The 13,656-nt window shown below is 41.9% G+C and overlaps 1 protein-coding gene across 1 annotated transcript in view; it reads right to left on the bottom strand.

Annotated features, from left to right (window-relative positions):
- Trim44 (tripartite motif containing 44) overlaps positions 1-2,652 on the bottom strand; it is a 127,902-nt gene extending 125,250 nt beyond the window's left edge. Inside the window, exon 1 of the mRNA XM_076847062.1 lies at positions 1,617-2,652. Coding sequence (XP_076703177.1) covers positions 1,617-2,282 — 666 coding nt within the window. The 5' untranslated portion in view covers positions 2,283-2,652. The remainder of the gene's footprint in view (positions 1-1,616) is intronic.
- Between the last annotated feature and the right edge of the window lie 11,004 nt (positions 2,653-13,656).

The raw sequence follows: 13,656 nt of genomic DNA, 5'->3' as shown, positions 1-13,656 counted from the left end.
CCCAGATTCATAATCTATTTAAAAACACAAGTAACCATATACCAGGACACATAAACAAGAATGTTTATACTGATATTGTAACAGTCCAAAGCTTCAAGAATATTCATCTATGACAGAATAAGTAACTTGTAGCATATTCATAAAATAGACTTCAATACAGCAACGAAAATGAATCACACTCAATGGATGAATCTTGCATTTAAAAACTGAAGCAAAACCCAAAAGAATGTATAATAAAAACATAATACCAATAGTGTCAAGTTCAAATAAATTTAGGAATGTATATATACGTGGTAGAAGTATAAAGATAAGCAAGGAAACTACCCCAAAGTCAGGATAGTGGTTACCTATGGGGGAGAGAGACGACTGTAACTGGAAAAGTGTATAAGTGGTGTCAATATTGCTAGTAATATTCTACTTCTTACCTGGGTGGAAGTTATATCACTATTTGCTCTATAATTGTTACTGTGCATGTTTTTACATACTTTCTGAATGTGTACTTTACAATAATAATAGCAATAATAAAGGAAACATGTCAATACAAGGGATTTTCATTATCAAAATATGTTATCCAGCTAGGTGCAATGGCATATGCCTGCAATCCCAGACTCAGGAGACTGAGGCAGGAGGATCACAAGTTAGAGGCCTGCCTCAGCAACCTAGCAAGACTCTCAGCAAAGTTCTGTCTCAAAATAAAAAAATTACAATATTGGGGGTGTGGCTCTTAGTAAAATTCCCCTGGATGCAATTCCCAGTACCAAAAAAAAATTTTTTTATCTCAATGCTAGCAACTGTAAGGTTGCTTAGGGAGCAAAAGTTGTCATAATATGACATTTACTAATGTACTGATCACTTAATGCTGATCACACAAACTTCTCAACTTGATTAACATCAATTTCTCTTGCTTGTTGTGAGCATCCAAAATACAAATACATTTGGAAATTCATTTTTTCAACAAATATTTACTAAATTCTACTACTTGCAAAACACTGTTCTTAGAGTACCAGCAAAGTTCAAGGTAAGTAAAAGCCCAGACAGAAAACCTGAGAACATTCATTTCTACCCCCATTTGGCCTTGGCCCTCTTACACTCCTACCAAGTTTCACACATGAAGAACCAAAAAGCAGCATCCAAGACTCACATCAAGTAATTATGAAAATCACTACCCTAGGGAGTATTCCTTGCAGAGGAATCACTGCTTGGATTTATTTGACAAAATCATGGTTTCCTGTTTTTAAGGAAGCAGAGATCCCTCTATCAAAAACTCTGGGTCAAGGCACTAGTTTTGACAAATGATCGTGCTTTGGAGACTGACCAAAGTGGGGGTCAAAAACTTTTAAAGAATGCTTTGCCTGGGATGAAGAGACAAGAGGCTTGCAATTTTTCAGAAATTATACACTAGATTTCATATGTACACGTTTTTTCAGGTTAATGGCCATACCTTCAAGTGATTCTCAAAGTTGTTCAACCAAAAAGGGTGAATAACAACAGCTCCCAGGAAGTTGAATAGTCTAGCTTTTGAGGGACAAGTCAAATGTAGTCACTGCGAGGTCATCTGAATTGAAACCCACCTGTCCTGACCCCTAGGCCTTTGCTCTTCAATACCCAATACTTACTCTCAATTCTTCGAAGGCTTCATCTAGAGTGGAGAGCTGGTGGCCCTGGTGAGCCCCAATGACTGGACACAGGACACAGATGAGCTGCCTATCTTCCTGGCAATAGGTGCTCAAATCCAGCCCATGGTCTGGACACTTCCTCTTGGCCACTCTCTCGGCTTCCATTTCTATTTCTGGGTCGAATTCGCTTTCTGCCTCGGTTTCCCCTTCTGCCTCCGACTCTCCTTCTTGGTTGTCTTCCTCCGCCTCGCTCTCTTGCTCATCCTCCATTTCTTCTTCACTGTCCTCGTCACTCTCTTCGTCGCTCTCGTCCTCGCTCTCTTCCTCCGTCTCGCTCTCTTCCTCCGACTCACTGTCCTCCTCCGACTCGCTCTCTTCCCCCGCCTCGCTTTCTACCTCCCCGTCCTGCTCCACCTTGGCCCCGACCTCTTCCTTCCCAGCCCCCTCCCCGCCGGCTCGCGAGGTCCAGGCCTGGGCGCCATGGATGTACTCTGCCAGGTGGTGACTGAGGAACTTCTCCTTGTGCGCCTCGGCGTGCCGGCGACAGTAGCAGAAGCCGCATTCTCGGCACACTTCCTCGGCCCCCGGAGCCTCGTCTGGCTCGCACTCGTCACACGTGCCGTCGTGAGGCAGCTCCTCGAAGGCCGCGCCCACTCCGGAGGCCATGTGGGTGCTGTGACGCGGCCGAGGCCTCCGGGACCGCGGGCTCGCCACCTCCCCTCGGCGCGGCCTCCTCTCTTCCCTTCCCCCGGCGCCGGGGTCCCCTCCTCGGGAGTCGCCACTCGGCTGGGCCGCGCGACGTCCGGGAGCGGGGCTTGGGGCCGCGGCCGCCCTCGCCGGGCCGCGAGCTCAAGGCCTCCCCGCCGGCTCGGCCTGCTCGCGCGGCGCTGCGCAGCGCTTCCTCTGCTGCCGGCACTTCCGGCGCGGCCGCTCGCGCCCCGTCGGCCCCCGCGCTGCGCCGCGCCGCTGCTCGACCTCCGCTGCCCGGGGAGATCGCGGCCGCCGCCGGCCCGCACCGCCCCGGTTCCACTTTCCTCTCACCGTCAGGCGTCCTCCTTTCACTTCCTGAGTCACTTAAAGTGGCAACGGCCCTTTTCTGCTTTTCCCGCGGGGCTCAGCTCCGCCACTCGGGATCGCAGCATCCCCGGCAAAACGAGGAGGGATGCAGTCTCCGGCTCGCTGCGGGGGCGGACGTTGGGCCCCGCCTCCCCCGCTCCCTCCCTGGAGGTGTCAGTCTTCCCCATAAACCTCTTCTAGTCTGGGGTCCGGGTGGACTTCGGTCTTTCAGCTGCTAGGCACAGTCCCCAGTGTTCTACAAGGTGCCAGGACCGTGTTGTTTACCATACTGAACCTGACCTCTCAGGATTTCCACCGGCCCCAGAAGGGCTATGTTTGTTCTCTCTCCTAGGCCCAGGGAATCTCAGAGTCAGGCTGTGCAAGCAAACGTTTCCCATCCTAAGCGGACTAAGCTTTGTCTGTTTGCAAAGTCTATTTGTATTCCTGCCTCCTAGGGGTCCAGACCCTTTTCCCGAGAGCCTAACTTGAGTTAGACTGAGCTATCCAGAGTATTTGTCCAGTGAGAGTTCCAGTCTGACTCCTTCACTCCTTTATGGAAGGAGCCCCTCTAGATTCACATTAGGTTCCAAGAGAAAGGATTAAAGTGCCAAATCTTTGCATGACTCTTTAAAAGATTGGTGTTAGAAGACTTATTGCCCAGGGCTCCCAAATCCTAGGACCACTACTGAATCGGCATTGTGGTCACACTCAAGTTAATTCATCATTTTGTTTTCCATCTTAAAAAAAAAAAAAAAAAATGAACTTTGCAAAGTTGAACAATAGTAACACCTATCTCATGGGTTATTGTAAAGATGCCTGCACTGTTGAATGTTCTTTAAGCTTTAATTATTACTTCTGCACAAATTATAGTTAGTGCTCGAAATGGCCCTTTAGAGGAGGTTTTGAAATGTATTTTAAATATATAGGGTATTTTTGTCTGGCTGCTTGTATTTAGACCATATTGATGTCTTTTCATTCACAGAAAAGCTTTTTTTTTTTTTTTTTTTTTTTTGGTATTTGAGAGAGGAAAAGGGCCTTTTTACATAGGGGAGGGAATATGGTTGATAAGAATGGAAGGGGTTGGAATGGTGTCAGTTTTCCATTGATTTCCTTACATAATTTTAAGCTAGAATTTCCAGATGATCTTCATAAAAAATACTAGGGTACAAGGAGTGTCTCTGTGGATAATATATGGTTAATCTTTGAGCAATTTTGTTAGATGTTTATTTTTTAGAAACTTTGTTTTAAACCTCAGAACAATTCTAAAGAATTCTGAAGAGCATTAGGTTTGTTTTGTTCCAATTTCATATAGTTCTTTTTTCCTTCAATTCATTTCTCTGAAAATTATTTCTGTGTCTGCATTGGAAACAAGGATTGATGCACCGTTCTGAAAACAAAATGCAATCAATGCCAACTCAAACACCAACATTAGTATATTTAGTGAATAGTGTTTCTTACCTGGTTATTTCCACCTCCTTCCCTAGCGAAACAGGAAGCAATTTAGCCTTTAAAAACATGTTATTGCATTTAGGAATCTTTTTCCATTGGAAAAAAAAAATTTGTTTGTTTGTTTGGTTTTGTTTGAGGCAGGGTCTCATTATTTGGTTCAGGCTGGCCTGGAACCCCTGGGCTCAAGTAATCCTCTTACTTCAGCCTCCCAAAGGCTGGGACTCTGGAAATATGAGTATGTGCCACCTCACTTGGCTGAAACTATTTTTTCAATGTCTTTAAAGGGCATTTGTGCATTTAGGATCTTTGGTGAGAGGAGGGAGATGCTTGTTGTTATCATTATTATTATTTTTCCTTAATCATAACCTGACAGAGTTAAAATGTAATACTGTGCAGTTCAGTATCTGACACTTTACAATCTTTGTTTGAGCCCGTGAAGACAGGGTTTGTGAGGCAGAAGCTGATGAAATTATTAGAAAGGGTTTTCATAAAGTTCTGGTTTCATAGTGTGCCAATATCAATGTGGTGGATCTTCTGTACCCCTCTACATGGAAATCAGAACCATTCAGTTCCCTCTAGATTTGGAAGCTTTGGAAACATCCAGAGATAGACCCCTTGCATAGCAAATTTTCTCAGAATGTTGCAGTTTAAAACAAAATATTATCTCACACAGTTTCTGTGGTCCAGAAATCTGGGAGGGTTCAACTGGGTATCTCTGTGTTTTACTCAGCTTTTTCACCACTGTGACTAAAGTAACTGGCCAGAACAACTATAGAGGAGGAAAAGTTTATTTGAGGGCTCACAGTTTCAGAGGTTTTAGTTCATAGAAAGCTGGATCCTTTCCTCCGGTCTCCAGGTGAGGCTGAACATCATGGACAAAGAGTGTGGCAGAGGGAAGCAGTTCATATGGAGATCAGAAAGCAGAGAGAGAGGTCTCCACTTGCCAGATACAAATATATACCTGAAATCTATGCCCCCAATTCCTACCTCCTCCAGCCAGACCCTACACTTCAGTTATTACTCAATTAATCCTATCAAGGGATTAATTCACTGATTGGGTTAAGACTCTCACAACGTGATCATTTCTCTTCTGAACCTTCTTGCATTGTCTTAACATGTATGTGAGCGTTTGTGGGACATTTCACGTCCAAACCATAACGCTCTGGCTTAGATCTCTCAAGAGATTTTAGAAAAGCTGTTGACTGGGCCATAGTTTCCTGAAGGCTAACCTATAAATGCAGGATATGCTTCCAACATGGTTCATACGTGTGCTGTAGGCAGGGGGCTTCAGCACCTCCTACAGTACTGTTGATTGTCCTAGTGACATAACAGTTGAATTCTCCCAAAGCCCTGGATGCAAGAGAGGACAAGATGGAAAATGCTATGTCTTGTATGACTTAAACTCCAAAATTACACACCATCGTTTCCAACACAGCTTATTGGTTACCAAGATCAGCTCTATCCAGTGTGGGAAGAAATTACACAAAGGCACAAATACCAAGAGGTACAGAATCTTTGGAGCCACCTTTGCGGCTAGATATCACAGTCTGCCCTTTGATCTCCAACGATTTCGTGTATCTCTTAAAGCAATTACTTTCACTTCTCAAAGACCCAAAAAATCTTAACCAGTTATGTTGTCAATCCAGAATCTTGTCACCTTAATTGGATTTGGGTACAGATAAGTCTCCTGTATAGAAGTACAACTCCTCAAGTGTAGTTCCTCTTCATATTTATAACTCATTTATAATCCCAAAACAACCATGGGGCAGGCTTCAGATGACTGGGAAAAACATTCTTATTCAAAAAAGAGGGAAGATAGGAGTATCTGAAGAGTTACTCAGCCATAGCATCCTTAAATCCAGGTTGGTATCTGATGAATTTCCTTGGTATAGCTCAGGTCTACTCTTGCATGGGAAAAACTTTCTATGATTCTTGACTTCACCCTTTGGATTCTTTGGTTCCATTCTCTGAGTCATCCTTTTATATTAAAAGTAGCACATGTTTGCAGCTGTATAGTTTTGTTGGTTTGCTTCCTTCCAGTAGAATTTAGGGAGCCCAAAGGTCACTTTCACTTTGTACTCTATGTATCCACATTAGCAGTGTTGTTGCCAATGTAATACCTTTAGTTTTCTTTAAGTCTCCTGTAAATCTAATGGATTTCACTCTATTGGACAAAACTGATACCCACAAATCTCTTCAAGATAAGTTTTTCCTCTAATGGGGGAGTCCCTCTGTTGAAACTGCTAAGGTACAATACCCTAAGTCATCTTTGAAACCCTATGTTTGCATGCTCCCCTAAATCAACTCTTTAGACCTTTTTAAGGTTTAAACAAAGGGGGTTTACAGCCATACTCTCACTTCATCAATTGGTGATGTTTTTCTGGTAGCATTCTGGAGTTAATCTATGACTGGAAACAGTTTCTTTGTTTTAGCATCATTTGCCATGTGGAGAAGCTGGGAATTTTAGAACCTAGCTAGTTCTAGATTCTCTTTCTTTCTTTCCTTTCCTAAATCCTTCTTTAGATAATCCCTTTCTTTTCACATTTTGGTATATCTAGCCAGAAGATATTGCCAGAATTTTCAAGACTCTGCAGGAGGACTGGGGATGTAGCTCAATGGTTGAACTATTGCCTATCATACACAAGACCCTGGGCTCCATTCATAGCACTGCAAAAACCAATAATGAAACCCCATTCTACCAGGAAATGTTCTTAGTACCACACATGTTCTTCTTTCCACATGACTGCAGTTAACAGTATTACTAAGCTTCTGCCTCTACATAACAATCACCTCTTTCCTCCAGTTTTCAATAACATTTTCCCCATTTCCCATTAAGTCCTTCCCTGTAACCTTCTCAAAGACCGTCAGGGTTCCACTAACAGTTTCTTGAAGACTCTGGGCTTCCACTAACATTCTCCTCAAAGTCCCTCAGCCTCTGCCTGCTGCCCAGTGCCAAAGCCATTCCAACACATCAGTGTTGTGGTATGGAAGAACCTCACCCTGTAAGGAAATTTGTATTTGTGGTCTATTGCTGCATAACAAATTACTCCCAAACTTTGAGTCATCATGGGGCTGATCACCATGCTTGGCATTGGCATTGTCTTCTGGCTGTGCTTAGCCACATCTGTAAGGCATCTCCAGGATGCTCAGCGGGAAGCAGATGTGGAAGGTCAGGGCATTTTGCAGTTTTGACTACTTTGTGAATGTAGGTGAGACTCCCAGGAACCAATGGTGTATTTCTAAATTAAGAAGGGTCTGCTGTTATGTGGATATTAGCTCTTAAATCTTTAGACATTTGAACTCTGTTCAAATGAGAAATCGAATTGTATTTTCAGAGAGGTGAAGAAACTCATTTTAGGCTACCCATCCAGAAGGTAAGAGAGTTGGAATTCAAACTCAGGTTTCTCTTACTCTGTCTTACCATATTTATTAGTGGGACAAATAGGTGGTACCCAGATTGCCAAATTGTTTACCAGCAACTTTACCCATCTTTCCCTTCCAGCTGTTAAATCAATTTCGATCCCCTTCACCTTTTCCAGAAAAGAGTTGAGTTTAGTGAGATTCACAACATAGTACAACTAATTTTAGGGGAAAAAAAAAAAAAAAACATGAGAAGTTGAGCAGAGAACAGAATGAAATTTCAAAACCCACTGGGAAAGGTATACGCACCCCCTCAGCCAATCCTATTCTTGTGTAATTATACTGTCACTTCAGTGTCTGGTTTCATTTTCCCCAACAAGCCCCTGAAATCATCTAACTCTCATCTCATACTGTTATCATATTAGCTAATATCTTATCCTGTTATGTCAGCGCAGTGAAATATAATATCTCCCAGCCCATCCCAGCCCTGTCAAAATATAAAGAATGAAGCCTTTAAGGCTGGACCTGACTCTCTTCCTCAGAAGCCTGCTGGAGATGGATACACAGAATAATTCCTTGGCCCCACATTCTTCTAAACATGTTCATTCAGTGCTTACAAGTGACTGTTTCACTGCTTGGTAATATTATAAGCCTCTAAACACTTCCCCCTTCAAAAAATAAACACCTGCAAAGATAACTCCAGATAAGCTCTGATCAAGATATTTCCATTACATTCAATCTGTTACTTGCTCAAGATACCTATTTTCATAACCACAAGATTTTAAACATTCTCTTGATACTTGTTTCAGTTTTCTTTGGATACATTCTACAAATTCCCTGCTAGTGGATGCTTCCACTTTACCAGTGTGAAAACTACAGGCAGGGGGAGAATTATTTAAAAGAACATCTAGTCAATTGTGAGTAAATCTCTGATTTCCTTCCTGGTCTTCAAGCCAGTTTCCTAACCCCCTGATGATGCTAATTCTTTTTGTCAAAATGATGATTTTCAAACTGTCTCCTTGGAAATGCATTCTTAGGGGTGGTCTTGCCTTTTATCTGTGTGGGCTGAAAAGAATGAAGGCAGACACTTAAACATCTGTGAGATCAACACTCTTTGGGAGTGACTAAAATCCCCAAATTTGCCTCCAGTTGGAAAGGCAGTCATCTCTGGACTGGAACTAATTAGAGACTTTGCATTTCAGAGGTTGGTGTGCTGCCCTTGTAAATCAGGGATTATGAGGGAAAATCTCCCTGAGGCTTGTTCCTGCTATTTATTTATTTATTTTGGAACTTTGGTGCAGATAGGCCAGTGAATCATACCACTCAGATCATTATCTGTCCCTAGTTTATGAAAGACAACCCTCTTATTTCATTTAAGTTTTATTTCGTTTTATTTCTCCTTTATCTCCAAACCCCACTCCTATTCCACCAACTTTTTCTCCTTCAGAAACTATCTTTAATATGTTTGATTAATGTATATGTGTAACGTATGTATATGGGGTATGTCTTTTAATTTTTTTCTCTTGTTTATGTGTTAAGCTTTGTGTAATTATGGCACTAAAGAATGTTTCTTGTTTTATTTATTTATTATTTATTTATGGTACCAGAGATTGAACCCAGGGGTGCTTAATCACTGAGTCATATCCCCCATCCCTTTTATAAATTTTGAGACAGAGTCTCACCAAGTTGCTTTGGATTTCACTAAATTGCTGAGCCTGGCTTTGAACTTGAACACCTCCTGCCTGGGCCTCCTAAACCACTGGGATTACAGGCATGCCCAGTTCTGTTTTATTTTTTTTTAACACAATGGTGTGATTGTTAAAATCTTGTATATCTGTCAGACATGGTGGTACACAACTGTAATTACAGCTACTTGGGAGGCTGAGGAAGGAAGATTGTAAATTTAAGGCCAGCCTGGGCAACTTAGTGAGACCCTGTCTCAATTTGAAAGGAAGGAAGGAAGGAAGAAAAGAAGGAAAGAAACAAAGAAACAAAGAAAGACAGATGGGCAGGCTAGAAATGTAGCTTAGTGATAGAGCACCCCCGAGTTCAATCCCCAGTACTGAAAAAAAAAAAAAAAATCTTGACTATTCTCTCTTTAACAGCATTTGATATCATCTACCTTTTTAACTTTTCTGAATCTAATGGATATAAAATAAAAACTCATTATGGCATTATTTTTTAGTGTCTTTGCTTATTAATTAAGATGGACAATTGTTTCTTCTCTTATTGTGTAAATAACTTATTGATAATTTTTGCCTACTTTTAATTGAGTTCTCTGTTATTTTATTATTGTTTTTGCAGCATTTTCTTCTACCTTCTAGATATAACTGTAGTCAGTTCTACACATTGAAAATATCTTCTTTCAATCTGTCACCTATTAACATTGTCTACAGCGGTGTACTTTTTGAAAAGAGATGTTTGTTTTCATATAATCAAATCCATTCTGTTTAAAAAATCATTCTCCACCCCAAGATCATAAATACATGCTTCAACATCTTTTATTTTAATATTTTTCACATTAAGATTTGTCTTTATTTCATCTTGAGGTAGGAATCCAACTTTGTTTTTCTCTTTAGATTAAGACCATTTTATCACTACCTGACTCAATTTAAAATCTCAGCCATGAATGAAGAAGTTTATTTGATGACAGGTATCATAATAACATAATTAAGAGTAGAGACTGGGGGGTGGGTGACAGGCAACATATTTCCCCATTATGTTCTGTGAAATTATCACATTTCAAAAATAAAAAGGTTTTAAGAAAATAGTTTGCCATCATAGTAATTTAGACTGTGATGACCAGACATTAGAGGAGCAAAACTGAAGGAGGTAGCCATCCTGAAATTTCGAGTCAGCCTCTTCAGATAAGGTGGGATGAGGAAGAACAAGGAGTTTCAGGGTGGGCCATTCATTCACTCAGTAAGTATTGACTGCTTTCCTGGGGCCAGATATTCTTGTAAACTCTGAAGATGAGCAAAACCAAAGAAGGGTTGCTAGCATATTTGTATTGCTAGGATTAGTTGACCTTATTCCATCTCTGATTGGTCTTCTGTGTGTGATGTGGTGAGCTGTGTGTGTGTGTGTGTGTGTGTGTGTATTTCACCCAAAGTTCCCGGCTCATAACACCTGTAGCTCTTTCCGAACTAGAACAACAAGGTTAAAGTATACTGTCTTTTTTCCTTGGTTCCTATAGTAGCTTTGGAACAACTTGACATCAATGAAGTTGAAAGATAATCTTCTGTTAGAATGTTGGGGCTCTTTAGGTCTCACAAGTGGACGTTTTCCTTCCCTCCTTTCACCTGCTTCTTTTTCTCTGCAAGGTAGGCTTAGAAACTAGGCTTTCTCTGCACTTTGGCAGGGCATAAAAACTAAAAATATACCCTAATCTCCCCACTGCCTTTCTATCTTAGAGTTGGTGATAAAAAAATTCTTTGACTAAAATTATCTGATAGAGATCATAAACTACCCCCACCCCCCACTTCAGAAGGGATCTTGCCTCCTACCTGGAAGGACAGAATACTGCCCAGAAATACCACGGAGAATCTGAACAGACAGGACTTGCTGGGTCTCCCCACTCAGCCTTTTAGCATCAGATCATACCCTTTGGGCAGTCATATTTCTCTTTCTCTCTTAGCTAATTTCACTTTCTTCCTTAAATGGTTATGATGGGATATGACTCAGTGGTTAAGTGCCCCTGTGTTTATTTTATTTTTTTTAAAATTTTTAAAAATAATTGGTTTTTTTTTAGTTGTAGTTGGACACAATACCTTTATTTTACTTATTTATTTTTATGTGGTGCTGAGGATCAAACCCAGGGTCTCGAACATGTGAGGCAAGGACTCTACTGCTGAGCCACAACCCCTGCCCCTAGTTCTTTTATTTAAACTAAGGTAATCAGGTGGGCACTGTGGAACACTCTTATACTCCCAGCAGGTCAGGAGGCTGAGTCAGGAGGATCACAAATTCAAGGTGTGATCCTCCTGCTCAACAACTTAGCGAGGCCCTAAGCAACTTAGCGAGACCCTGTCTTAAAATTAAGAAAAATAAAAAGGGCTGGGGATGTGGCTCAGAGATTGTGTGCCCCTGGGTTCAATCCCTGGCATAAATAAGTAAGTAAGTAAATAAATAAATAAATTATAAGGTAACCAGTAGATCACTTCATAAAATGAAGTCCTTTGGGGAAAAAAATCAAACATAAGATAACTCTTTTTAAAGAAATAACCTGGGGGCGGGCATCTTGCATTGCATCTGGGCATTGAGAGCCATTGTTACTATGCTTCCCTAAAACCAAGCCACCCTGCCATAACTGAGAGTTTGGGCTTGTCCCTCCCTCTCCTGTCATGGCTGCCTCATCTCTTCCCCTGCTCACTGCCTACCACGTGCCCTGCCATGCCTGCTGTTGTTGCTTCATAAATCAGAGAGCTATTATGTGCCTCCCCTACTGTATGGCGAGCTCCTTGGGAAAGGGGCTGTGTCTGTTGACCCCAGTGTCCTTGGTACTTATGATAGCATCTGGTACCAAGCTTTCTTCCTTGAAACCTGAGGTAGAAAGCTAAGAGTGAAATGGATTGACAGCATGGTCAAGGACTTGTCATCCAAACTGGGATACTCTGAAATGAAAAGTGCAATATTGACCATAACCTCGGGACACTGACTATAGACCAGAACCATTCTGTATAAACTGTCACATACAGTCCTCCCTAGAGGGTGACAAGAGGCAGCCCTAGATTTCTAGTTCCCAAATAATCCTCCTAGATCAATATTTTATCTTTTGGGTATCCAACTTCCTTTCCATTTACCCCTTCTTTTCCATTTCTCTTCCCTTCCTTTTTTGCCCCTTTCTCCTGCTCAGCAAGACAGTACAAATTTGCTAAACCACAACCCTACAATTCTCATCCTTTACTTCATGGGTAATTTAAGCATGAGAGGAGTCCATGAATCCTAATGTGGAGAGTGTGTGGGGGGAGGTGGGCAGTGTCTTGAATGTAGCCTTTCTGAGAGATGAAAACTCAAAAGACTTTTTTCACTTCCCTCCTCAGAAGGAGTCCTAGTGACTCAGAGCAAATGTTCAATAAAGAAGAACTCTTTGAGTAATCCAAACAGATCTACTCTGGCTTCATCCTGAAATCTATATCTACCCTAAGGCACATTTAAGACGTGATGAGAGTTGGGCTGAGTGGAATCACTTCATCATGCAAGAAAGAAAAACTCCATCTGCTGTGAAAATGCCCTTGTGAGTCAGCGGAAGCTGTATATCATGGTGGCTAACGTGCAAGCATTTCAGAACCTGCCACATCTGTATTTGAACCCTGGCTCCACAGCTACTTGGCCATGAAACTCTAAACACATCATTTAAACCCTTTAATCTCAGCTATCTTATGTGAAAAATGTGGTGGTCTTATCAGACCTACATTACAGGCTCATTGAGAGGATTAAATGAGATAATGTATTTAGCTCTGTGCCAAGCACATAATAAACACTCAGTATGACTTATTACTTTACATGCACATCAATTAAAGTTACAAGTGCACTTATTTTGTCTGCAAAAAAAAATAATCATGCCAGGTGACGGACCGTGCAGTGGACTGAAAGTACAGAAATTTCCTCAAAAAAAAAAAAAAAAAAGTACAGAAATTTCCTCCCAAGCCCTTCCTGTGCTAACCTCTGTGGCTCTGCACAAGGCTTTAACTTTGCTGGCTCTTCAGCTGAGCACTGAGTGAACCAGAGTAGATGATTCCTGTTCCTGTTTTCCATTTACATGCTACACATCACCCCAGCCTTTATTACCTCATTTGAAACAATGGCAATTCATCATTTCTCAGGACCTTGCTAATTGTCTGGGCTTGGCTGGGTGGTTCTTCTGCTCTGAATGGTGTTGGGTGGGGCCACTCATGCAGCTGCTTTCAACTGGGCCTAGAACATCCCAAAAGGTGTCACTCAGATGCCTGGCAGCTGTGTTTGGCAGCTCAACCCTCCTCCCTGAGCCCTCACATCTTCTAGAGCTATTGTCTCACTGCATAGCCCCTGGAGCTGGAGAACCTACACTTCTTCAGTGGCAGCTGGCTTCCCAGAGGACAAGAAGGGAAGCTTCACGGTTTCTTAAGGCCTAGACCAGATGTTGCACAGTATTACTTTCACTGTAGAGTATTTGTCAAAGCAAGCCAGAGTCCAG

This window comes from Callospermophilus lateralis, chromosome 2, assembly GCF_048772815.1.
Source record: "Callospermophilus lateralis isolate mCalLat2 chromosome 2, mCalLat2.hap1, whole genome shotgun sequence".
NCBI lineage: Eukaryota > Metazoa > Chordata > Mammalia > Rodentia > Sciuridae > Callospermophilus > Callospermophilus lateralis.
This window is presented reverse-complemented; position numbering and strand designations above follow the sequence as displayed.